The following is a 26178-nucleotide window of genomic DNA, read 5'->3' as shown; positions in this document are numbered from 1 at the left end:
TAGCTCTTTTATAACTATTTTCAATAGCATTGATCATATTTTTATTTAAATTAGTTAATATATCAGCTTAAAGAGTTGAATTTTAAATTTCTTTACTCTTAGAAAAATTAGAATAATAAATATTTACATTAGTTTATGTTTGTTTTGAAATTATTTTAAAATAAATTTATTATTTAAGATTTTTAATTTCAGTAATAATCTCCTCTGTAGAATTTGAGTTCTATTTATTTACTTGCCACCATTTCTAAAAGTTATTAAAATTTTGATTTAAAAGAGTTAAAATTATTTAAAATACCTTAACTGTGATATTAAATATTTTCATTAAAATACAATATGGTTTTTATTATTTACTTTAAAAAATTATAAATTTAATATCATCATCATGAATGCTATTTTAATAAAATTCTATCAAATCTATACAAATAGAACTTTAAGTATTTATATTGTGTATTATTTTTTCAGCTTTATTCATTAAAATTTTCCTTATTTAATATATGCCAGATTCTAATTCTTATATTGAGTTTATTTTATAGTTGTTTATTGTATTTTAAAATAAATTTATCTCATGAGAATTTTATTTTAGGATTTTATTGAAATTTTCACTAATTAGATAATTAATTTTATTTTCAAATTCAAATTAATTTATCTTTTAGGCATTTTTTAGGTTAAATTGAGGTTTCGGTTAGTCTTATACTTGGCATTTTATATCTAAAAAATTATTTAATTATTTTTTTTATATTTTTCAGATTTATATACATTTTTTTTATTTTTTTAACTTTAATTATTTTTAATTTTTTTTTCTTTTTTTTTGTACAGTTTCCCATTTTTTACTTTTTTTTACAAATAAAATTATTGTTTTTTGTATTTATTTCTTTTGTTAAATTATATATTTAATTTTGAATATATTTATAAAATCAATGTGTAAATTATTTTTGATTATTTTTAGATTAATTATCGTGTTGAATAAAATTAATGCGAATAATTAAATTAGGCTTTATTATAAAATTTCAATTATAAACATTATTATATTCGAAAAAAATTTTATCATTAATCATTAAAAAAATTGTTTTTGTGTTTTCTTTTTTTTTTAAAAAAAAAATATTATTTAAATTTGTAAAAATAAATATTAAATAAATTATTATTTATTATTAAAAATACTATAAAGCTTTTAATTGAAATTAATAAAAATATAATATTAAATAGAAAATTTATAAAAAATTAAAAATAATTATTATAAAAAATTAAAGAAAAATAATTTATTATATTTATTAAAAAAAAAATGAATTTTTATTATAATATATTATGATTATTTAAAATATATTATATAATTTAAATAAATCATTTAAAAATAATTTAATTTATTAACATTTATAGAATTTATAAATAATAAAAATAATTTTTTTTATAAAAATAAAATATTAATTTATAATATATATATATTAATATATTATATTATTTATTATTAAAATACAATAAAATGATATATAAAACTAATTTTTGAATATAAATTATTTAAATAATTTTATTATTAGAAAAAAATATTTTTATATTAAAACATTTTTATTTTTATTTTTATTAAAAATATTAATTGTATAAAAAATAAAAAATGGATAGTTATAATAGTCTTAATTAATAATCCTTAAATATACATGATTCATTATTTAATGAGGATAAAAGTAAAAAAATAATATTTTTTTTAATAATTAATTTATATTAATCATTAACAAAATAGCAATTGTATCAAATACTTTAAATACATTAAATACATTTGATAAAAGTATTGATAATGAAGAAATTAATGATTCCAAACTATTTAAATAACAAGAAGATTATAAAAAATAAAAAATTAATTAGAAGACGCTGATTAATAAATAGATGAAAGAGATAGTAAAAACAATAAAAATAAATTTTAATTAATTAAATAAATATAAAGAAATATTCTTAAGAATATATACTCTTGAATAACTAAAAGATTTACAAGATGTGTTACCTTAAACATGTGTAAAATGCGAAACCAAATTTAATATATTGACATAGTAAAGAAAATAGTGTTATTTTTGTGGATATTTTGTATGTTAAGATCATTCCAGAAAAAAAAGAGAAGATCCAGCAAAAGTTAATATTAATAATAATGATACTTCATAAAATAACGGAAATTCTTCAACTATGAACATGAATAATTCTACCGATACGGATAAAAAGAAAAATTTCTTTAGAATATGTGATATATGTGAATTAAAATATTTGAAAAGAAAAATAAATTATGCTTTTTAATAAAAGAAAGAAGAATATGATAAAAAAACTAGTGCTTATGAATTTAAACAAAAAGAAACTTTATAATTATTAAAAATTAAATAAAATGAACTATAAAATATAGAAATATAGGTAATTTTTATTAATATATATTTAAAAATTATATAATTGATTATTTTTTTTATATAGAAAAAATAATAAGAAAATAATTTTGATGACGAAAAAAGGGAAATAGAACGAAAAATATAAAAATTAGAATAAGAAAATTAAGAATTAGAATAAGAATATAAAAATTGTGATTAAAATGTTTAGGAAATAGATCAATCTATATCAAAAATTTATGAAGATATCAATAACGCTAAAAAAAAATTAGAATCAATGTTTTTTTAATATTAATAAAAAAAATATATATATATAAAGGTTGAAAGAAGAAATCGATTTGAATACTTAGATATCATAAAAAGAAGATTAAATTAAAAAAATTAATAAGTAATTGAAGAAATAGAATTAAAAATAGCAGATAATAATTTAAAATTAAAAAAATAAGATATACCTCAATAAATAGAAAAAAATAAATAAAATATAAGTGAAAATAATGAAATAAAAAAAGTTATAGACGAAAAAATTAAAAAAGAAAAAGGTTGTGCATGTAAAATATTTTGATGATATATATATATATATATATATATATATTTATATATATATATAAATATATAATATTTTTAATTATTTTATTAATTTTAAAAATATCTTTTAATTTAATTTATTAAATACCATTTAAATAATACAAATTAAAAATTTTTTTTTTTTTTTTTTTTTTTATTTAATTTTTAGTCCTTAACTTTTAAAATAATCATTTATATATGCAGATATTATAAAATTAATATTTTATTATTATTATTTTTAAATTTTTATATTTTAAAAAATATTATATTTTAATACTAGCTTTTAACCTTTTACATTATCCTATATATTTAATAAAATTTCTTTAAAATTAACTAATTAAAATAAAATTTAAAGTAATATTTTTAGTTTATCAATTTATCTAAATTATTTAAAGAATGATGTTCTTTATAATGTTAAGTTTTTTCATGATTTTTTTGATATCCTTCTTATTAAATTATATGCATAATCATAATATCTTTAAATTTATTTAATAAATTGATTTAAATAATGTAATCATTATAATGTTATGTGTTAATTATCTGTTTATTTTTATATCTTTTATTTTATTTTATTTTATTTTATATCATTATATTATGTTACTTAATAAATATTATTACTGATAAATGATCTGTAGTATCTATACTAGCATCATAAAAATTTAGTAATTCTTTTACAATATTATTTATAGAAAGTGCTTTTTTTTTCCTTATTTTTTTGTTCTTATTCTTCTTCTAATAATTCTTTTATAATGTTTTTAATAAACTATTTTATTTTTTTTAAAGTGGATATGTATTTTTCATTAGATCCTTATTGATATAAGAAAATTCAAAAAAATTAATATTAATATTCTTTAAATTAATAACCTAGTGTAAAAACTAAATAAGATATAGATTATGTAAGTATATTTACATATACAATATATATTTGTAAATAATCAGTAAAAAAATTAAGCAATAATTTAGTTTTAATTACTTAAAAAAGTGAATTAAATTAACATTATATAATTTATTTTTCTTCGTTTTTATTTGTGTCGAAATTGTTTAACATTATTTTAATCATCGGAATTTTTTAATATAATCTTTTTATCTTCTACGTTTATAGAGACTTTTAATAAATTTATGTCTAGTATACCTTTATTTATTCTAGAAATATAATAATGTAAAAATACTTTATTTTTTTAAACATCATCATATACATGTTTAATATAAAAAGAAGAATATTTATCTTTTTTATTGTAGTAAATAAATGGATAGATTAGCATTATCCAAATTTTAGAAAGTAAGTGAATCTTAAGTAAGAAAATAAGTTTTATAAGAAAATATAATATAAAATACAAGAAGGATTTTTTTAATTATGAATTATTTAAACTTATATTTTCATATACATGTAAGAATAAGATTATAAATATATATGTTATTATATTTAATATAAAATGTTTTTTATTTAATTATTGATTTGAAATTTGTGCAACTTCTATATTATATATAAACAATATATTTAATATTTTATTATTAACTTTTTTTAATTATATTATTCATTTTTTTATATATTTATTCAATTAAAATATTTTTTTATTTTATTATATAAAATTAAAAAAAATATAATTATAATTTTTAATTAATATATTTTATATTATAAATTATTTAATAATATTAAAGATTTTCAATTAAAATCTAAATTTATATTAATATTTTTTTTTTTTTTTATAATCTATCATATAAAAAATGCACAATATCTTAAAAATTATTTTATTAGATCTATTTAAAAAAAATTATAATAAATTATTATATATATAAAAAATATCCAAAGTATTAAAAAATGTAAGTATAATAATCAAGAGATCGTATTTAATTATTTTTCTCAGCCACTAAATTAAAAGACACAGATATAATAGGAGGTAAAAGCGATCCATACCTAAAGGTCTATATAGTTGAAAACAAGAAAAAAACCCTCTTAGGTTAAACCGAAACTAAAGAAAATACTAAAAGTCCAACTTGGTCTACCCCCATAGAATTAGACTATGTTTTTGAATTGAAATAAAAATTAGAATTCGAAGTATATGACAAAGACTTATTAACTGCTGATGATTTAATCGCTAAAGGAAAATGTACTTTAGGTTAAATTATGGCTGAAATAAATAAATTCGAAATAAACCTAAAAACAAAGGATGATAAAAAAGATGCAGGAAAACTCTAAATTAAGTCAGAAAAATTAACACTTTCAAACACCGTAGAATGGGCATGGTCAGGCGTAAAATTAATAAACGTAGATTTTTGGACTTTAACAGACCCTTTTTTGAGATTTTATTCTTATAATCATAAAGGAGAAAAAGTGTTAGTTTTCGAAAACGAGGTTATTAAAAATAACTTAGATCCAGTATGGAAATCACATAAATAATCCATCACTAAACTTTGTTAGGGAGATTTTGATAAAAAAATACTCGTGGAATGCTGGGATCATGAGAGAACTGGAGGACATAGAATAGTTGGTTCAATTGAAAGCACTATGAAAGAATTTATTAAAACTTAAGGACAAAAGCATGAACTTTAAAATGAAGAAAGAAAAAAGAAAGGATAAAAAGATTTAGGGTTTTTGCTCGTTTAGAATATCAAAATCACACCACCTACTTTCATAGATTATGTATAAGGTGGTTACTAGATTAATGTTATAGCAGCTGTAGATTTTACTGCCTCAAATGGAGATATTAATGATCCTATATCACTACATTCTTCCGATTTATTAAAAAATTAATATCTTTAGACTTTAAAAAAAACTTTAAATGTGCTCTTATAATTTGACTCGAACAAAAGAATTAAACTTTACGGATTTGGAGGAGTACCCCAATATCCTAATTTAAAATCTTATGACACTGATCACTGTTTCCCATTAACCGGAGATGTAAAAAATCATGAAGTTTTAGGATTAGATGGTGTAATTTCTGCCTATTAAAATGCTTTGTAAAACGTTACTTTATGTGGACCAACTTTCTTTGCTCCAGTTATAAAAAATGCATCCGATATTGCCAGAATTAACAGCAATAATGATGTTTATAATATTTTACTTATACTCACTGATGGAGCAATTGATGATATGGAAGAAACTATAGAATTATTAGGGCAAGCTACTAATTTGCCTCTATCAATTATTGTTGTGGGTATTGGTAATGATACATTTGAAGAAATGAAGGCTTTAGATGGAGATTTGAGAATGAAAAGCTAAAATGTATAAAGAAAGCATAGAGATTTGGTATAGTTTTTAGCTTATAATGATGTTAAGGGAGGAGAATAAGAATTAACCAGACTTTTACTGGCTGAAGTACCTAATTAATTCTTATAGTATTAATTTAATAATGATAGATATCCTAAACCACCTTGTGGATATGTAATGGAAGATATACTTAGTTCAAAGAAATAATAAAAATGATTTTTTTTTAAAATATATATATATAATAAATTTAAAAAAAAATTAAAATTTTTTATCATTTTAAATTATAGTTTTAGTATTTTTAAATAAAATAATCTTCAATATATGTTTTTTTTTATTAAAATATTGAATCTTCTAATTCTTATGGCTTATACAAAAATTCTAAACAACTAATATTTAGTTTTGGTTTTGTTGGCAAAAACCAAAAGTAGTAATCTGATCCGAAAATTTATTCATATGTTTGTTAATTATTAAGGATTTTTCTTCTTAATTATTTATGCTTTTCAACTACAGTTTAATTCTTGTTTATATGTTTTAATTAGTCATATAAAACTTCATATAAATAAATTATAAAAATTATACTGAGTGCAGAATATATTAAACACTATATTTTTTATATATGAATATTTATATTTATATATATATTTATATTTATATTTATATTTATATTTATATTATATTTATATTTTATTTTTTATACAAGTATTTTTGTAAAAGTTATATCAAATAAAACTTTTAAAAAATCATTGGATAAATAATAAAGTATTTCATTTAAAAAAATTAAAATCAATCCAAAAAAATATATTATTAATATATATATTATAAAAAGTAAATAATATTTATGATTTTTAATTCTTACACAATTATTTATCCAATCACAGTGATGATTCATTCTAAAAATGCATTTTTTACAATATTTACAATTGTGAACTCTGTCTGGTTTCCAAGGGTTTAACGAACATTTGTAACAATATTTTACTTATTTGTTAATATTTTATAAAGGTATATTTTTTATTCTACACTTTTTTATTTTTATTTTTATTTTATTTTTTATAAAATAAAAAACTCTAAATACCCTGGATCTGATATACTTGCGCGAATATAACTTATATAACCTAAAGCAAACACGCATTAATATATAAAAAATAAAAAAATTTCGAATATATGAAATTAATATATTGTCCAATATTGAAAAGATCTATTTATTAATAAATATATTAAAAAGTTTTAACCAAGCATTAAAGTAGTAGTATTTATCTAATAAAGTCTGCCTGTTAAACTCATAATTTATTAAATAAATAATTTATTTTGCTTTGTTAAAATTTTTAATAAAAAAAGAAATAAAATTATTAATATAAATAATAAAAAAAATAATTATATATATATATATATATATATATATATATATATATATATATATATATAAATATAACACGTATATCTAATTTAAATATTTTCTATTTTTATAAAAAAATATAAGTATATATAACTAAAAATATTTAAAAAAGTAAAAATAAAAAAATGGATTTAAAAGAAATTCTTGATTAATATCGTCAGTATTACTATTTAGGTAATTTCTAGAAAATATTAGAATTATGGAACTAAACTGAAGATTCAAACTACGGAGAATACTTATTATAAATCGATTTTTTAGTAGCCCGTTCAATAATATGTTTGAAAGAATTATAGCCTTAAAATTAAGTATAATTTAATAAAAAACCTTCAAGTTAACTTATGATATGTGCCCAAATAGCAAGTAAATATTTAGCTCCATTAATAAGTCCATGTGAATTATCAGTATAAGATGAAGATAATTAAAATAAAGAAATATTTATTGAATTCAAAGAATAATTTTAATAAAATAACTAGTCTATAATTCATTTGATTATAGGCTGCTACATTGCTATATAAGTGAACGATTTATCTTTTTTTGTATAAAATGAAGCAAAGTTTAAAGAAAACTTTGAATTATTATATTTATATGTAGTTATTTTAGTAAAAAATCAGAAATTCGAACAAGCAGAAAAGAAATTAAATGAATTAAGAAAAATGAATGATGACGATGTTTTAACTCTATTAGCAACAATAAATTATCATGTAATTTTTTTTTTAATAATTATATATATATATATATATATATATATATATATATATATATATATATATATATATATATATATATATATTTATATATATGTTTTTTTGTTTAGATTTGTAATGAAAAATATAATGAAGCTGTAAGTTATATTGATGAAATTAAAGAAAGATTTGGAGATTCAACTAAAATATTAAATATTAAAGTAAGTTGTTTAATGATGCTTTAGAAATGGCAAGAAGCCTATTTATTATGTGAAAAATTATATTAAGCACTTGCTAGTAAATAAAATCTTTTGGACCGATCAGAGGTTGAAGTTTGTTTTAGTAATTTAATAGTTATATCAGAAATTCTTGATAAACCTACTGTTGAACACTTTTAGAGGCTTGAATAAGTCAATAATTTCTGTTTTTATGTTAAAAATTATTATGAAATGAAAAAAACTTATATGGAATTTAGTGATAAATTATCTTTGAAAACATAATGAAATAAAAAATAATATTTTTTTTATTAATTATTTTAATATTATTTAAGTTAAGTAGAACTTTTAAGTTTTTATTTTTAATATATATAAAAATTCAATATAAAAATGTTTAAATTTACAATTTTTATTTTTTTTAAAAAGAAATTAATAAAATATTTTTCATATTTATAAATTTTTACTTACATAAACTTTATTATTTTACAAATAATTTCTTTCGAAATTTTGTAATTTATCAAAGTCTTATTGATCACTTTCTCCTGTTAAAACAAGTAAAGAATCAATATTTGTGTTCACAGTCATTTAAATATCAGTATCTATTTTATCTCCTATCATTATACATTATTTAGGATTTAAATTAAAATCATTTATGAATAAATTTAATCCATAATTATTAGGCATAGCTATGTTTACATAATTTAATATATCTTTATCTTCTTTTTGATTCAAAAAAAGTAGGCTTTGGGCTAAGCTATCTACAGAAGGCATTAATCGTCCATTACTAAATTTGATACCAAGTGTATTTTCAGTAACAAAAAGTTTAGCTTTATTTTCATAAACCAATAAACTACAATAGCACATCTTATAGTAATTAAAATTATAATTAAATCCCAAAACTATCGCATTTATATCTTTATCTATTTTCATTTCTTAAAAATATTCATGGTCTATTATTTTTAAATCGTCATGTATTTTAGAATTTAAAATAGAATTCTTTATTGATTAAATTCCTTTTTAATTTATTAATGTATTAATTTTTTTTTTAAATACATCTATTAATCCATCTTCACCCATTAAATATACTTTTTATATTTCAGGATAGTCTTTTTTTATATGATAAGCAAGTAAAGAACTTGATAAATGAATTTAGCCAATGTTTGTTTCAAATCCGTAATTTTTTAATCGCTCAAGTATTGTTTTACGACTTCTAATGCAATTATTTGAAATAAAAAATATATCTTTGTTTATACTTTTTAAATAGTTTAATGCTTCAAATGCAAAAGGAATTTTTTAACCCCCTTTCCATAAAACACCATCACAATCGAATATAAATGATTAATATTTATTTACTATATCTTTAAAATTAGATAATTTAATTTTTTTTAATTTATTCTTAAATAAAAAATTATTGAATATATAAATATTTAATTTTTAAAAATAAATAATTGAATTCAATTCTTTGTTATATTATATTTATTTTTTATTTAATGTAGATATTTTTATTTCTATTGAAATAAAAATTATATTATAATTTTATTTAATATTTTAATATAGTTAATTTTTTTTTATTAATATTTTTTTATAAATTTTTAAATATAATGAAATTACTTTAGTTTTTATATACAAAAAAATAATATTCTTAAATATATATATTATAATTATATATTTAATTTTAATATAAAACATAAATAAATAATAAAAATATATTTTTTTTCATTAATACTTTTTTTTATTTTTAAAATATAATAAATATTAAATATATAAATATTAAATAATCCGTTTGAAAAAAAATCATTTAAAAAATAAAAAATAATGCATAAGTAAATTAATAGCAACCAAATAATAAGTTACAGAGAATTAAAATAAAGGCAAAATTAATTAAATAATATAATAAACAATTAAAATTCAACAAGTATTAACAAAATTGCACAAAAAATATAACCTCCAAACGCTCCAAAAATACCATCATAGTCAGTATTTGAAAACAATAGCAAATCATAAATACAAAAAAGCTTTAGTTTATACACTAATCGTTAATAAACATTAAAAAATGAAGAAAAAATAAAAATTAACAATAATAGTAATAGTAATATAAATCTAAAAAGCATTTAATAATAAATAAATAATAGTAAATAAAATATAAATATTAATAAAGAAAATATAAATATTGAAAATATTAATAATAATATAATTTTGAATAAAAATAATGAAAAAGTTTAAGCAGATTAGAAAAATTACAAAGTGGGGTTTTTCGGAGTTTCTAAAAGCAATTTAAGCTTTTAGAATGAAATTACTTTGGATGATATTGATTAATATATAGAAAAAGTTTTTGCTTAAGAAAAATGTATTGATATTTAAGAAAATAAAAAAGTTAAGTTTACTGGTGATTAAATAATATAATAATAATAAATGGAAAACGAAAAAGTATAATTTTTAGAAAATTCTTTGAAAAATTTGAAAAAATAGATGGAAGAAACAAAAAGTAAAAATTAAATTTTGGAAAAAAAAATTAAGAATATGAAAATTTGATTTTAGAATTAAAACAAAAAATGGAAATCTAAAATAAAGCTTTTTAAATGAAATTTAATTTGTCAGAAATTAAAGTTTAGTAATTGGAAATAAAAAATTAAGATTTTCTTATTTAATAAAATAAACTTATGAATTTAATTGCTAAAGTTCATTAAATATTAGTTATAATTGAATTTAAATTTAAAAATAATTCTTTATTATGTAATGAAAATTAAAACAATAGATAATCTAACCATTAAAGTATTTATTATACTATTAATTTTATTTTATATATAAAAAATATACAGATAATTATGTTAGTATTTAATAAAGCATAAAATCTATTTTAAACAATCTTGAACCTATGTTATAAGATTTAGAAGAAAAAAAATTGTTTTAGGATAAAATCTTAATAATATTTGTTAGGATGAAAACATTAATTAAATTGAAAATAAATATGTTTCATATAATAGCCGAGTATCTGAAAATGCATTTTAGTAGCCTAATAAGGAAGCTTATTAAACTGATATAGCTGTTTAAATTGATAACATTAAATAAAGAATATGTGAAAGGAAAAACAAAAGAAAAAACTAAAGTTTTTGTTAAAATACATCTTTTTCTTCTATCGAAAGTTAAAATGATAATAGTTTTTTATAATTTGAAAAAAAAAATTACTTGAATAATTTAATGTTAATTAAATAAATTATTAATGAATATTTATTTATTATTATTATTAATTAAAAATTATAATTTTTTTAAACAAATTTTATTATTATTAAAGAAAAATAAATATTAAAATAATAATTAAAATAAAAGAATAAAAATAATTAGATATTATAATGAAATTACATAAATATAAAATAATTGAATTATTTAATTATTAAAATAATTGAATATCATTTTAAATTATCTAATTAAATATATTTAAAATTACAAAATAAATCATTTTATCTTAATTTATTAATTTAACAAAAAAAAAAAGATTAATAAAAAAAAAATATTATTAGCAAAAGTAAAAATAATAAAAAAAAAGATTAAAATAATGGAAATGAACTTATAATCATGTAATTTAAAATAAATAAATATATAATTTAATTAAAAAATATATAAAAAAAGTAAATTGTGATAATATAAATGAATCTAAAAGTTATATTTAAGAAAACAAATTATAAATTCCTTTTATAAATGAATTAAATAGTAATTAATTTTTTCCTTAAAGTTATAGCGAAAAATCTTAAACGGAAATGCAATTGTCTTAAGATTCTTTAATTTCTCCATTAATAAAGCTTAGTTTATTAAAAAAAATAAGTACATTAATAAATAATGATAATTTAGATATTAAAGACCCTGAAATAAGTGAGGTTTTTATTTTATTTTGTTGACTTTTTTTTATAAATAAAAAAAGCTTGCAGTATATATTTTACAAAAATAATTAAAAAATGAATAAGATATTATTTTTCTTTAAAAATGCATAATCGGACTGCCTTTATTTAAATAAAATAAACTATTGTTTTCCATAAATTAAATTCAAATGTAGTTATTTTAAGAAACAAAGCATTCTTTTTATCAAAAGGATCAAGTTGTTTTCAATTATGGGGAATTAGGAAGACATTATCATATTATTTTGAGAGGATCTGTATATGTTTTAGTTCCTTTACCTTAATACAGGGAATAGTTATTAAATAATTAAAAAAGGATAGAGAACTTTTAGTAAAAAAAATTCACAGAAAATTCAGATTTATATAAAAATAATAACTTTGTTAGTTTATTAAATAATATTTTTAATAATAAATAATAGTAAAAGATACTAACGTTTCAAAAGATATCCAGAATTTATCTAATAATAAAGTTTTTTAATAATATTGTTTTAAGAAAAAATTTAAAATTATAGAAAATAAATTTATGACTGAAATTATTAATAGAAAAAAAGAAGATATTCAAAATATAAATAGTTTTACTAATTTATAAAACGAAACCGATAAATGTGTACATTTTGATACTTAATAATAGAATAAGAGTTTATATAATTAACCTAAAATATAAAAGAATATTGAAAATCTGCCTAATAATATTAAAAAAAAATTTCCGGAATTTTAAATTGCTTAAATTCTTAAACCAGGTGAATACTTCGGAGAAATAGCTTTATTGATAAAAGAAAGAAGGTTTTTTTATTTTATTTTGTTTTTTAAATAATTAAAAAATAAAGAACTGCAACTATATTATGTAAAGAAGATACTGATTTAATGGTTTTAAGTAAAGAAGGATTTGATAAAGTTGCAAAATAATATCATATGCATTTTTTATAAGAAAAATATTAGTTTTTATAATCTTTTGAGTATTTCAAAGGATTAGTAAATAGTCAACTTAATGAAATTTTGGTTAATATGATTATTAAAAAACATGTTTAGGGAAAAGTTATGTACTAGTATGGAGATTAGGTTGATAGTGTGTACTTTATAAAAAGTGGAGAAATACAAGTTTTTAAAATGATTGAAATTGAAAATCAAGAAAATAAAAATCAACTTTTAAATAAGAAAAAAATTTTTAAGGAAATTTCCTTAAAAATCTTAACTAAAAATTAAAGTTTTGGAGAAGAAGAAATTTTATTGAATAAAGATTTAAGATAATTTAAATGTAAGGCTTTATAAGAAGCATAAATATTTGAAATAAAAAAAAATACTTTATTATAGTTTCTTAAATTATTTAAAAATACAGAAATATTTGAAAATGTTACATTAAATAAAATTAAATGGTAATTTTATTTTATATTCTATTTTTTATATTTTTATTTATTTATTAAGGATTTAGAATAGAGAAAATTTTATAAAAAAAAATTTTTTAACTAATATAAATATTCCAAAAATTTAAATTAAAAAATTAATTCCATTCTAATAAAAAAATTATATTAGTACTTATTAATAAATATAAGATTTTAATAATACATTGCATATAAATGATTATATAAAGAAATAAGATTTCTAAATTTCATAAACTTAAAAATCAATTAATAATTCTAAATATTTTTAATCAATTTCTTAGCATTTAAATTGTATTTAAACAGATTAAAATTAAACTCATAATATTAATTATACATATAGAAAATTATAAGCATTAAATTACACTTCTAATAATACAGATAATTAGTAAAATAAATATTTTTTTAGAAACATGAATTCCTCTTCAAATAAAATACTATCTAATTCTATTAAAAATGCTGATTCAAATTCTAAATTATCTTTAATATGCAAATCATATACTACTACAGAAAGATAAATTTAAAATTAAAAATGCTAATATATTGAAAATGTATTGAAAATAAGTAAATTGTAAAAAATAAATTAACGCTTAAAAATTAATTAAGATTAAAGATAATCGATAAATAAAAAATCCTTACTTTAGAAATTTTTAAAATAAAAATAATAAATGTACATAAAAGAATGAATAAAAAAAAAAATATTTTATTTAAAACAATTTATATATATGTATTTATATGCGTAAATTTTAAATTTTCTTAATTCATTTGCCTATAAAAATGCAAAAAGTGGGATTCACCTTCATTTAGAAAACTAATGAAATAACCGTATTTTTTTTGGAAACATTAAATATTTCTTAAATTTTTTAATCAATATTGTAATAAATTTCACTTTTATCCAATTTACTGAGTATAATTCTGGGAATAATATTATTATCTTGAGTTTTTTTCTTTACAACTTTAATAATTTTATCCAATTTAGCATCATTTGTGTTAATTTTAATTTCATCAAAACTCACACTATATTTCAAAATTTTTTTAAGTTTTTCACTTTCATCTACTATAAGTACTGTGTTTCCGCTTTTAATAATATTATCTAATAAATCCAATTAACCATTATTATAATTTGTTGAGAAATCGTTAGTAATAATTTTCTGAGAATCGAATTTATCAAAAATCTCGATTCTTAATTTTGCCAAACTTAAGCAACTTCTAGCATCTTCCAAAGAGCAATGAGATCCTTATTAGATTTTATAATGAAGGAATTTTTAAGTTAAATCTTTCAGTTTTAATTTCCTCTCGTTTTTTGTCAAAAAAAGAACACTAGTATCTATGCATTTATTGTGAACAATATTTAAGGCCATCAAATCGTTTTCTAAAGAATGACCTACTAATATTGTTTCGCTACATACGTATTATAAAAAAATATCTTGGGCGTTTTCGAGTATATTTTTAACGTCTTTTAGAGTTTCGGCACTTATTCCGCTGTATTAAGTATTGTAGTTTAATATTGGATGCGAAGGAAGTACGTACATATCAATTAAAAGTTCTCCTTCGAAATTTACTAGAGTCATTCTGGCTAATTCGAATCCTTTTTCTGTTGAAACCTAATTTATTTTTTAAATTTTATTTTAAAATTATTTTATATTTTATTTTAAAAAAATTACCATTTCACAATCTAAGGCTAATATTCGATTTTCTAAAGAAACACTTTCTATAGGTAATTTATTTTATTAAGTAGACTTAAATTCTTAGAATTATTAAATATTTGGGTAAAGATTTTTAGTTAATAAGGGTTCAGATAAACAGAATTAGGAATATTTAATGTAAATTTTTTGTGTATAAGGAGTATTTTTGGGAATTTAAATTACTGGTTTTTTTATTGAATTTAATAAAGGAATATTTTAATCTTCATAAGTATTAATTTGGAACAAATCTTCCCAATAATTATTAACTTAGTTTTTTTAATTATTTGTATTTTCTTCATCTTATTAGCGAAAAACTGCAATATTTTCTTTATTGTAAAATTGGTATACAAATGGCATTTCAATTTCTTTATTATTTAATTTTTTCTCGAAATCTTCATCTACTTCAATAGTTAAAGATATAAAGTTTTACATTAAGTTTTTATCCTTTATTTAAATATATAAATTATAAGTATATATATTTTTTTACTTAAATTGTTATCCATAATGGATTAATTCCATTTTTGGTAAATAACCATTAAAATAATTATTAAAAAGCCTTTTTTTATGTGAGTTTTCTAGACTTATTTATGTCTGTTACTTAAACTGTGCTTTAATTAGTTTGATTACTGTTTGTTTTTATTTATTTCTTTGTTTCTTCATTTAACTATTGTTATTCATCTTTTTTTATTTTAATATAATGTAAAATTATTTTATATATATTTTTTTATTACTTTTATCTTTTTCCAATTAATAAGTGTTAGTTTGATTATATTTTCTTTTCTTTTTATTTATATTATCTTCAACTTGTTTTTAAAACTATTATATTCTTTATTAATTATGTTATATAAATATTGAGACGTAATTTTAATTCATTTTTTTTTTTTTTAATAAAAACTAAATAAAAATATAAATTTAGATTTTATATATATCATTAATATTTTACTAAATTTAATATACTATATATATAATTATTTCTATATAAAAAATATTTATATATATCGTATATATATATAATTTATTTTATTTTTCAAGATTTAAATATCATTACATAAGTTTATAGAATATATTTCGCAGCCTAAAAGATCTTATTCTAAATTTCATAATTCTAATTATTATTTTCATATCCTATCATTAAACAAAATTTGCTTTAATTTTCATTGTACATAATTTACATTGAAAAAATTTAATTCAAATCTTAGAAATTAAATTTTCCACAAAGAATCTATTAATTGTGAGTATTTTTTCCTAAATTTACAAAAGCGGAGAAATAATTTACTAAATCTTAATAATTATTTATAATATTTTTATCTATTAATTATTCTTCAGATCTATTTATTTATATAAATATTTTTTATATAATTATTATTTTTCATATATATACTTTAATATATTTATGTTAGTCTATTTTTTATCGAAAAACTCTTTCATTTATTAAACTGTTATATTTTTAATTTCAGATAAATATTTATTTATAGAATTTGGAATTGCAAAAGTAGTCTTTATTTATTTTTAATTTTATTTGTATTATATTGTTCCTTATAATATTTTAAATATGAAACTATTTATTTCTATTACTAACTCTTGTTAATATTATTCGTTTGGAGTAAAAATATCAGGAAAATTGCTAGGTTTTTTATACACTTTTATAGTGTCATCACCAAAATAGTTTATTTAAACATTTTCTAGTGGAGTATTTTTTGATTTATTTTCATAAAAAAGGGTAATATATACATATGTTTTTCCATCATTAATCTTTTTCTCTGAAATAATTCCAATATTAAGATTTTGATCAGAATAAATTGCCATTTTTTACTTTAAACAGGCTTTTTTGAATTTAGAAAATTAAGAATCATCAACAGTTAAATATGAAAAATAATTAAAATCGTATTTAATTAAATTTTAATTATGAATTTATTAATTTTATGTTCTTTAACAATTTAAAACAGAATTCTAAATAAAAAAAATTAAAATTAAAATAAAAATAAAGAATTACTTAGTAAATTTCTTGATAATTTTTAGAATTATTCATTACTTAATCAACAGAAAAATCAGAATTATTAATATATTAAAATCTATGTCTTTCAGGAGATATAGTATTTTTAACTTTAATAGTTGTAAGTAACAAATCATTTTCTTTTTTTAAAGTATCTAAACCCCTTTATAAATCCGTTTCTTTTTAAATTTATGAATTTTTTATATTAATTATAGTATCTTGAGCATTTTTTAATTCGTCATTATAATTCTTTTTATTTATTTTGGAGTTCCTTTTTCTAATAATTATTATTATTTTTAGAAATATTCCTACTTTTTCTTATAATTTTTAAGAAATTTACTTATTCTAAATAACTATATCGGATATAGTTTGTTCCTAAAAATCAAGACTAATTATTTTATTTATTTACTAAATTTTGAAGATCTTAAATTTAATTTAAAAATTGCTTTTATTCTTAGTATAACTTATTTATTTCAGATTCTTATTTTTCGTTTTTTTCGTTTAATTCTTTTAATATATCAAGCTCTTGTTTAGAAAGCTTACTTGCATTTAGTATGCGATCTATTGCTTATCCTTATTATACATTTAATTCTTATATTCGATCTTCTAAATTTCGTTTTTCTAATTTTAAAAAATTTATTGTTTCTTTGTTTTCTTCTATCTATTTATTTTTTTTTTATTTACAATTTTTTTAAATAAAAATATTTTAGTTTTATAAGTTTTTTATTTATTTTTATATAAATTTTTACAGTTTACATATGCTTTTATATTTATTTTTAGCTTTGTTTTGTCGATTATTCTTAAATTTCTTTCAAATTTTACGATTATTGTTAAATTTGAATTATATTTTATTCTTATTAATGTAATTTTTACTATTTCTAAATCAAGTTTTAATTTAATTCTGTTATTTAAATATCTTTTTATATTAAATTTTATTTATAAATTTAAATTTATGTTTCTAAATGTAATAAGTTTTGATTTTCTTTATCTAATTAAAGGACTATATTTATTTTTTCATCTTATAAAAGTTATATTTTATTATTATTTTATATTATTTCTTATTATAACAAATCATTTTTAACTTTCATTTCATTAAATTTACTATCATTTTCATTTAATTCCTGTTTTTATTTTTTTATATTTTCTGATTTTAATTCTAATATTTAATTTTATAATTCTTAAATATGTAAATCTTTTTCGCTTTTTTATTATAAAAGAACTGTTTCCTATAACTATAAATGTATTTACTTATTTTTGTAAATTACTTATTTATATTAAAAAGCTTTTTTAGTTTTATTCCAAATATTCATTTAATTTTAATATTGTTTTTTCATTTTCAAATTCTAGTATTTATTTTTGGTTAAGAAAATTATTTTATTATTATTATTTGCTCTATTCTAATTATTAAAGTATAACTTTCAAATGTAAAATTTCTTTTTATTATTGGTCATTTTATTATTAAATTTATTAAATTTTTTAGTCTTTTTATTTGGAATTTTCAATCTCTTAATAAATATAGACTTATTTTTATTTATTTTCTTATTTTAATTTTTCTAGATTTTAATTTAAACTTTCATTTTCAAAATTTTAAATCCTTTTTTAATTTTCTAATCTTTATACAGATTATTCTAGCTCTTTTAATAATAATTAATCAGTTTACATTTCTACTTTCATAAAAGGCTAAACTTATGATTACTTACAATAAAAAGGAACTTATTTAATATATTATTAACTATAAGTAGATTAATTTAAATTTTTATATTATTTTTATGATTATGAACCTTAATAAAGAGCGCTTAAGAACTATTTTTAAATATAATTAAAAAATTATATATATAAATATATGTATAGATATAATTGATATATTATATTATATAATATATATATATATATATATATATATTTATTTATTTATATATTTATATATTTAATTAGTTAACTATTTTATTAATTTTAATTATATTATTTTAATATTTTTTCTATAAATTTCTTTTTTATATATAATTGCAATTTACTTTGTTATTTTATTGTTTTTTTATTGAGTTATAATTATTCTATTCAATATCAGACATAAAATTATTATTTTTATTTTCTTCTTATTTTTATTCATTATGTTTTTCAGTATTATAAAATTTATTTTGATATTAATATTATATGTTTTATTTTTCTAATTGAATATGGATTTATTTTTATTAGAGACTTTAATTGTCTTTATGTTCATGCCACTTATTTTACAGTTTGTTTAATTCCTAAATCTATTCATTTTCATCAATATTACTTAATTTGATTTGTTTGTAATTATTTTTAATTTCATTTTCATATTAATTATTATAAGTTTTACCATCTTGTTAAATATGTTAATTTTTATTTTCTTATGGAATATTTTAAATGTTAATTTATTTTTAAATATTTTAAATTTTACTTTCTTATTGATTATTATAAAAGTCACATTGATGTGGAATATTAGATAATTTATTTTGTTATTAATTATTTTATAATTTTGTTGCCTATTGGTTATTTAATATTTTACTTTCTTAATGAATATTTTAGATATTACTTTCTTGTGGAATACTAGATAATAAACTTTCTTATTAATTATTTATTAATTTACTTGTTTATTAGTTATTTTATTGAATATTTTAAACATTACTTTCTTGCGGAATACTAGATAATTTGCTTTCTTATTAATTATTTAATAATTTACTTGTTTATTGATTATTTAGTATTTTGCTTTCTTATTGAATATTTTAAAGGTTACTTTGGTGTGGAATAGTAGATAATTTACTTTCTTATTAATTATTTAATAATTTAGTTGCTTATTGGTTATTTAAAATTTTACTTTCTTATTGAATATTTTAAATTTTATTTTCTTGTGGAATACTAATTAATAGACTTTCTTATTAATTATTTAATAATTTAGTTGATTATTGGTTATTTAATATTTTACTTTCTTAATGAATATTTTTAATATTACTTTCTTATGGAATACTACAAGATAATTTACTTTCTTATAAATTATTTTTTTCATTTTAGAGGAATTTAATTTCTTACTAATGTATATTTTCATTTTTTTAAATTTATTCTTGCGATTTAATTTATTATTTTTCTTGACTTTATTAAGCTTTTGTTTATAGATTTTCCTCTTATTAGAAATTATTTTATATATTTGATTTATTTTGTTTTTAATACTCATTACTATTAAATTATATTTATTAACTTTCTTATTTCTTATTATTTCCATCGTCTGTAATTTGTAAACTAATTAAAGGATATACTTATTTCTTCATATCATTAAAAAAAATTTATTTATTAATAAAATTTTGCAATACACTAATTATTTATAAACAAATTTCTGATTCATTAAATAGTACTTCTTATAAATCAATATTTATATTTAAATCTTCGCTTATTATTTAATCTGTATAATCTGAAAATTCACTCATTTGTAAAGAACAAACTTATATAATATCAAGATCATACTATTTTTCATTTGATTATTCCAAAGTTTCTTTTAAAAGTTACTTTATGCCTTTAAATTCTTTTATTTTTTCACCAATTTCCATTTCTAAATTTTAGGTTTCATTGCCTTTTGTTGTTTACATTGGCTGGTTATTTATTTTTTATTCTTTGGATTGCTCTGTTTATTTACTTTTTTCTTCTTCTTTTTTTACTTTTTACTGTAAAACTCCATTTATAAATTTTTATTTATCTTCAGGTTTATATGATTATAACTTTTTTATAAAATTTAATATATTTAATATAAAATAATTTTTTACTTTTTCTGGAAATTTAACGCCTTCTTTTTTCAATTTGTTTTAAATAATTACAAATTTAGAAGGCTAAGTTTCATCTAATATATCATGAGGAAACCAAATTGACCACATAATGAAATCTTCGAGAATATTAATATAAAAAGTGTTTGAAATAAGTTCTTCTTCTGCATTAGGATTTGCTTTTAAAATAATTTTTGGGTTTTTAAGTTTTAAATATTAAGCAAGTTTATTTAAAAATTCGCCTTCTTATACATAATACGTAAAATCCAGATTTCCTACTTACATACATTAACGTAATAAATGAACGGCTCCAAGTCTTGCGAATGGTTTATTTTAATCATTATGTATTATTTCTTAGAGATTTGCTAGTAAATTTGATATTATGTCAGTGTTTTTTTCTTTTAACTTTTCGACGTATATTTTTGATTCATTCCATCTTTGACGATTTTCTAAGATTTGGGTTAATGTTTAAGTATCCATTTTTTTAGTTATTTTATTTTTATTTTAATATTATTGTTATTAATTTTTATTTTATAATATTTCTTAAATGTTATATTTATTATATTTTTTATTATTAAAAACTTAATAAAGTTAATATTTATATTTTTACAACATAAATTTTAACAAATAATATTAATATTTTTTTATATAAATTATTTAAAAAAAGACAGTCTTATTATTTTAATTATTTAATAAGGCTTGTATTTATTATTAAAGACTATAAAAGTTAACTATTATATTTTTAAAATATTTAAACTTTAACAAATAGATTTATAATTAGAAATTATTAAAAAAAGGTTATGTTTATAATTTTTAATAAAATTATAAATTTTTCGAAATTTTAATAAAGGAATACAAAAAAATATATATTTTATAAAATCTTATTTTTTTAACTAAATACTATTTTTTCATAAATCTTCTGAATCTATTTTAAGTCCTCCTTTGTTCTTTAAAAAAATATAATAAACATACATTAAAAATAATTATATATTTTTTAATTTTACTAAAGGAACTTTCTTATTATTAACAGTTACTATATTATCGTATTAAGAAATATTTTCCATATCAACCCCTAAACAAGCCTTTAAAAATAAATTAAATTTGAAAAAAATTATTACGAAATATAAAAAAAATTACTTTTGTTTAAACATTACAAAGTTCATGTTCCATTTCTTCATTATTACCTCTATTTAATAAAGCTTTTTCTACAGTTTCTTCCCATGTCTTTATTTTCAAAAAAAAATATTAAAGATTTTATAAATATTTTTAAATACTCCCATAAAAGCTTAACATCCTTTAACCATATCAGGTGGAGGGAATTCATAAACTGCAAAATTATTTTATCTACAAATTCCATCAATTGCATATGCAATCTTTGTATTATTATTAATAAAATTATATACATATATATAATATTATATTTTTTACATCGGATTCTTTACGAGAATCACGTATTTTTTTAAAAATTTCCTTAAGGACTGCTTAGCAACTATTGCAATATAATTCTGGCTCGATAGCAGAAGGTCTTTTGCCCGAATTTTTCGAAGGTTTTTTTCTGCATTCAAACAATGAAATTGATATAAGTATAAATATTATGAATTTCATTTTTTTATTTATTGTAATAAATTAAAAAAGATATATATAATTTAAAATATTTTTTAAAAATCTTTAAAATTAAAAACTAATAACTAATTATATATTGTTTATTTTTAGTTTTTATATAAAAAAATTACATGCTTTAACAATATTGATTCAATAAAATCAATTTTTTTAATAAAACTCAAAAAGTTTTTTTTCTTCAATTTAAGGATTTTCTGGAAAAATAATTTATTTTTCACTATTAGAAATAAAATTAAAAACATCATTTATATTTGCTAATTTTTTAGTTTTTTCTGAATAAGTTTTTTATTAATTTTACAAAAGAATACAATTTTCTGTACATTCTTTTTTTAAATTTTAAGCATACTGATTATTTAAATTATTAAAATCATTTTCTAAAATAAAAAAAAAACCAAAATAATTCTTTCCAAATATATTTTTAAGTCTTTTAGCCACATAATTAATATCTTAACTAAATTTTCGATCAAATAAATACATAAAATATATTATTTTAAATTTATTATTTTTTTAAAAAATAAAATCACCCTTTATATAATTAAATTCCACCAAATACTGCACAGCGAACATTTTTAAATTTTTTTCTTTAAAATTCGCATATTTTTCTTATATATCCAAAAGAGAAAGTGAATAATAATCATCAATAAATTATTTTAAATTTTTTTTATTAATTTCCAAAGAATCTACTGGAAAAGCAATCTTGGAAATATAATCAATGCGGAAAAATGCTATTTAAGGTAAAGGAGCATTGTCTTAAATGCCAAACATTTTTTTCTTTTCCATATTTAAATTACCCTCCACCCATAAAAAATAAAGCTTCTTATGAAAATAAGTTTTCCCTAAATCTTCCAAAAGAACCAATAAATTACCGCTTTTTTCAATTTCGACAATAGAATCGATTACTGCGACTAATATGTGTTATTTTCCCTCATAAACTGGATAATTTTCCATTGTAAATTCATCACAAAGCTTTAAAGAGGTATTTTTAATTGTTTTTTTTAAGTCTTTCATGTCCACTATGATATCGCTTAAATCAATAACTTCATATAAAAAATCTCTTTTGATTACTATTGAATTAAGTGAAATTTAATCAAACCATTTTTCTTTATATTTTTCCTTTGCTTTTAGAATTTATTGTCTATCTTATAAAATACTGAAATATAATTCACTTCGCGCTAATAATTCTATAGAAACTTTTTTAAAATGATCTATTTCTTCAAACATTTCTTCTTTGTCGTAAAAAATACCGATTATTTAGACTGTTTCTATATTATTATTTTAATCATCTTTTTCCATTTCTTTTTTTTAAATATTTTTTTCTAAATCTGGTAATGTATTGAAAATTTAAAAAGGATATTTTATTCTTTCTAAAAATCTTCGAATTCGGGTTATATCTAATAAATCATAATATATATGATATTATTTTAGGCTTTCGAAGAAAATAATAAAAGGAAATCGCTTTATTTGTTAAAATTTTGTTTAAAATTCTTTGTTTTCTGATAATTCAAGCCTTCCAAGTTTTATATTTTAAAAATTTTTTTAAATTATTTTCTTTATTCTGGCAAATTTTTATTCATAAATGCAACAAGATAGGCAAGATTTTAATGTTGCGATTAATAAAATTTGGTTGTTTTGAAAAATTTATGTGTAATTTTTATCACCGATATATATATCAGAAACTGAATAATATGGATAATTTTTATTACAATTTTTATTTAGAAAATTTTGAGGCAAGTTTATTGAATTTAATAAGGTTAGTATGAAATATAATATAATTATTTAAAATATTATATTCATGATAAATTTTATTATATGTATATGTTATGATAAAATAAATAAATATCTGATATTTATCTTAATATTAATAAATACAAAATGATAATATTTTTAGGTAATGTAACAATTTATATAATTATATTACTATCAATAAAATACTAATATTTAAATATTTTTTATTTATAAAAAAGCCTATTTCAATTAATAAATGATTTATGATCTATTAATCTATTAATATTAAATAGTTTCTTAACATATAATTTAAATAATAATATTTATTAATATAGCATCTTTTTTTAATTTTAAATTTAATTAGAATATTATTTTATAATTAAAATAACAAATAAAATTGATATGTTTATTAAGTTTTTATTTGCATTTAATAGGAATCTGCAATTGATAATGTTTCTAGGTTTGGGTTACAGAAGATATGTAATTTATTTATCTTTTAAAAGTATTATTAAATAATTTAAGTTTGGCAATAAAAGATTCGGAAATTAAGTTTTTTAAAAATAGGAATTGATTTAAATAAATAGATAGATGGGTTTTTGATAAAATCTATGGATTGAATTTATTACTTTTACCTATTGGAAAACTATTTTTTATCGAAAACATCTTTGGATTAAGATTTAGATAAAGAAATTTATTATTTCAATATGAAGCTAAAAAAACTAAAGTGTTATGTTCATTAATTTATGTTTGATGAAGAGAATCGAATATTAATAATTAAAAATAACCCATGAATCTAATCTGTTAGTAAACATTTTTAATTTAAATATGAATAAATTTAAAATAAAATAATTAAAAACCAAAAGTTTTAATAATAAAGTATCATTTTATTTTTATAAGAAAAATAAAATTATAAATAGTTTGTTTATTTTCTGTTATATTTAAATTATTTTTCATTAAAAACTAATTTTAATATTATTTTATTTTAAAAAAAAATTCTTAATTTATAAAATATAAATTTTGATCTATTCATTGTTAATAAATATTACTAAAGTTATAAGAGTTTATTTATTTATATATATATATATATATGACAAATTATTGGATTCACATATATATTTTTTTTTTATATATTTTTTAATAAATTAATCGAAAAAAAAGACAATAAAATTTTTCTCGCATTTTTTGATTTAATATTTTATAAAAGATTATGAAAACAATAAAAAAAAATTAATAAAATATAATAAATATCATATTTATTTATTAATAGATTCTAATTTTTAAAATTTTTAAGGAGAAACAGGTGCAAGAAAGCTATTAATATTTGTTATATTATTTTTTGTAAGAGAAGAATCTTTGTTTGCCGGCGATAATTACTATTTTCTTAATTTAACTGGAGTATTGTCATTTATATGCAAACTATCTCTTTAGAAAATGATATTTTAGTCAACCTATTCGTAAGTAATAATATTCTAAAAAATTCCTGTCCCCATCAAATAAGTTACTGGTCTGGTTTAATTTTTTTATTCACTTACATTTGCGTTTTATAATTTGAAGTCTTAAAATCCTTTCATTTTGACGTTATTTAAGTTTTTTTTGACCTTCTTCTTAGTATAGATTGTTTTTCAATATTTTTTTATTCACTTATATTTGCGTTTTATAATTTAATGTCTTAAAATAATTTCATTTTGCATTTATTTAA

The 26178-nt window shown here is 16.9% G+C and overlaps 6 protein-coding genes across 6 annotated transcripts, besides 36 other annotated features; 2 read left to right on the top strand and 4 right to left on the bottom strand. All coding sequences in view use genetic code 6, as the record gives it.

The window, feature by feature from the left end:
• Nucleotides 1–718: 718 nt before the first annotated feature.
• Nucleotides 719–789: a microsatellite.
• A 505-nt stretch (nt 790–1294) lies between these two features.
• Nucleotides 1295–1334: a microsatellite.
• A 40-nt stretch (nt 1335–1374) lies between these two features.
• Nucleotides 1375–1429: a microsatellite.
• Nucleotides 1416–1462: a microsatellite.
• A 1030-nt stretch (nt 1463–2492) lies between these two features.
• Nucleotides 2493–2548: a microsatellite.
• Nucleotides 2494–2538: a microsatellite.
• Nucleotides 2549–2918: 370 nt separating the features above from the next.
• Nucleotides 2919–2973: a microsatellite.
• Nucleotides 2974–3475: 502 nt separating this feature from the next.
• Nucleotides 3476–3501: a microsatellite.
• Nucleotides 3502–4322: 821 nt separating this feature from the next.
• Nucleotides 4323–4367: a microsatellite.
• Nucleotides 4368–4415: 48 nt separating this feature from the next.
• Nucleotides 4416–4473: a microsatellite.
• Nucleotides 4426–4476: a microsatellite.
• Nucleotides 4477–4737: 261 nt separating this feature from the next.
• Nucleotides 4738–6342, top strand: IMG5_135630 (hypothetical protein; the record flags this gene model as incomplete). Its single annotated transcript, XM_004031836.1, has 1 exon — nt 4738–6342. One exon carries the CDS (start codon nt 4738–4740, stop codon nt 6340–6342), a length of 1605 nt encoding a protein of 534 aa, XP_004031884.1.
• Nucleotides 6343–6626: 284 nt separating this feature from the next.
• On the bottom strand, nt 6627–7255 carry IMG5_135620 (hypothetical protein; the record flags this gene model as incomplete). Its single annotated transcript, XM_004031835.1, has 3 exons — nt 6627–6643; nt 6706–6727; nt 6824–7255. The coding sequence occupies 3 exons, from the start codon at nt 7253–7255 to the stop codon at nt 6627–6629; spliced, it is 471 nt and encodes a 156-aa protein (XP_004031883.1).
• Nucleotides 6747–6816: a microsatellite.
• Nucleotides 7146–7177: a microsatellite.
• Nucleotides 7256–7498: 243 nt separating the features above from the next.
• Nucleotides 7499–7554: a microsatellite.
• Nucleotides 7555–7644: 90 nt separating this feature from the next.
• Nucleotides 7645–8705, top strand: IMG5_135610 (coatomer epsilon subunit family protein, putative; the record flags this gene model as incomplete). Its single annotated transcript, XM_004031834.1, has 2 exons — nt 7645–8220; nt 8334–8705. The coding sequence occupies 2 exons, from the start codon at nt 7645–7647 to the stop codon at nt 8703–8705; spliced, it is 948 nt and encodes a 315-aa protein (XP_004031882.1).
• Nucleotides 8241–8319: a microsatellite.
• IMG5_135600 (hypothetical protein) lies at nt 8562–9645 on the bottom strand (the record flags this gene model as incomplete). The annotated part of the gene is made up of 2 exons (XM_004031833.1): nt 8882–9645; nt 8562–8623 (listed from the first exon to the last, which is right to left on the bottom strand). The coding sequence occupies exons 1-2, from the start codon at nt 9492–9494 to the stop codon at nt 8562–8564; spliced, it is 675 nt and encodes a 224-aa protein (XP_004031881.1). The 5' UTR covers nt 9495–9645.
• Nucleotides 9646–9951: 306 nt separating this feature from the next.
• Nucleotides 9952–10011: a microsatellite.
• A 147-nt stretch (nt 10012–10158) lies between these two features.
• Nucleotides 10159–10194: a microsatellite.
• A 336-nt stretch (nt 10195–10530) lies between these two features.
• Nucleotides 10531–10589: a microsatellite.
• Nucleotides 10562–10602: a microsatellite.
• A 1050-nt stretch (nt 10603–11652) lies between these two features.
• Nucleotides 11653–11708: a microsatellite.
• Nucleotides 11709–11814: 106 nt separating this feature from the next.
• Nucleotides 11815–11861: a microsatellite.
• Nucleotides 11815–11878: a microsatellite.
• Nucleotides 11879–11993: 115 nt separating this feature from the next.
• Nucleotides 11994–12038: a microsatellite.
• A 2406-nt stretch (nt 12039–14444) lies between these two features.
• On the bottom strand, nt 14445–15254 carry IMG5_135590 (hypothetical protein; the record flags this gene model as incomplete). The annotated part of the gene is made up of 1 exon (XM_004031832.1): nt 14445–15254. The coding sequence occupies one exon, from the start codon at nt 15252–15254 to the stop codon at nt 14445–14447; it is 810 nt and encodes a 269-aa protein (XP_004031880.1).
• A 43-nt stretch (nt 15255–15297) lies between these two features.
• Nucleotides 15298–15339: a microsatellite.
• A 1358-nt stretch (nt 15340–16697) lies between these two features.
• Nucleotides 16698–16737: a microsatellite.
• Nucleotides 16698–16744: a microsatellite.
• Nucleotides 16745–18441: 1697 nt separating this feature from the next.
• Nucleotides 18442–18481: a microsatellite.
• Nucleotides 18482–18895: 414 nt separating this feature from the next.
• Nucleotides 18896–18928: a microsatellite.
• A 259-nt stretch (nt 18929–19187) lies between these two features.
• Nucleotides 19188–19294: a microsatellite.
• Nucleotides 19190–19288: a microsatellite.
• Nucleotides 19295–19712: 418 nt separating the features above from the next.
• Nucleotides 19713–19804: a microsatellite.
• A 14-nt stretch (nt 19805–19818) lies between these two features.
• Nucleotides 19819–20190: a microsatellite.
• Nucleotides 19900–20074: a microsatellite.
• Nucleotides 19989–20155: a microsatellite.
• Nucleotides 19989–20382: a microsatellite.
• Nucleotides 20038–20349: a microsatellite.
• Nucleotides 20383–22042: 1660 nt separating the features above from the next.
• On the bottom strand, nt 22043–22739 carry IMG5_135580 (hypothetical protein; the record flags this gene model as incomplete). The annotated part of the gene is made up of 5 exons (XM_004031831.1): nt 22043–22081; nt 22139–22216; nt 22272–22358; nt 22409–22507; nt 22563–22739. The coding sequence occupies 5 exons, from the start codon at nt 22737–22739 to the stop codon at nt 22043–22045; spliced, it is 480 nt and encodes a 159-aa protein (XP_004031879.1).
• Nucleotides 22740–26178: the final 3439 nt, after the last annotated feature.

Source organism: Ichthyophthirius multifiliis, assembly GCF_000220395.1.
Source record: "Ichthyophthirius multifiliis unplaced genomic scaffold scaff_1120509251056, whole genome shotgun sequence".
NCBI lineage: Eukaryota > Ciliophora > Oligohymenophorea > Hymenostomatida > Ichthyophthirius > Ichthyophthirius multifiliis.
Note: the sequence above shows the minus strand (reverse complement) of the source record. Positions and strands in the feature narration are given on the sequence as shown.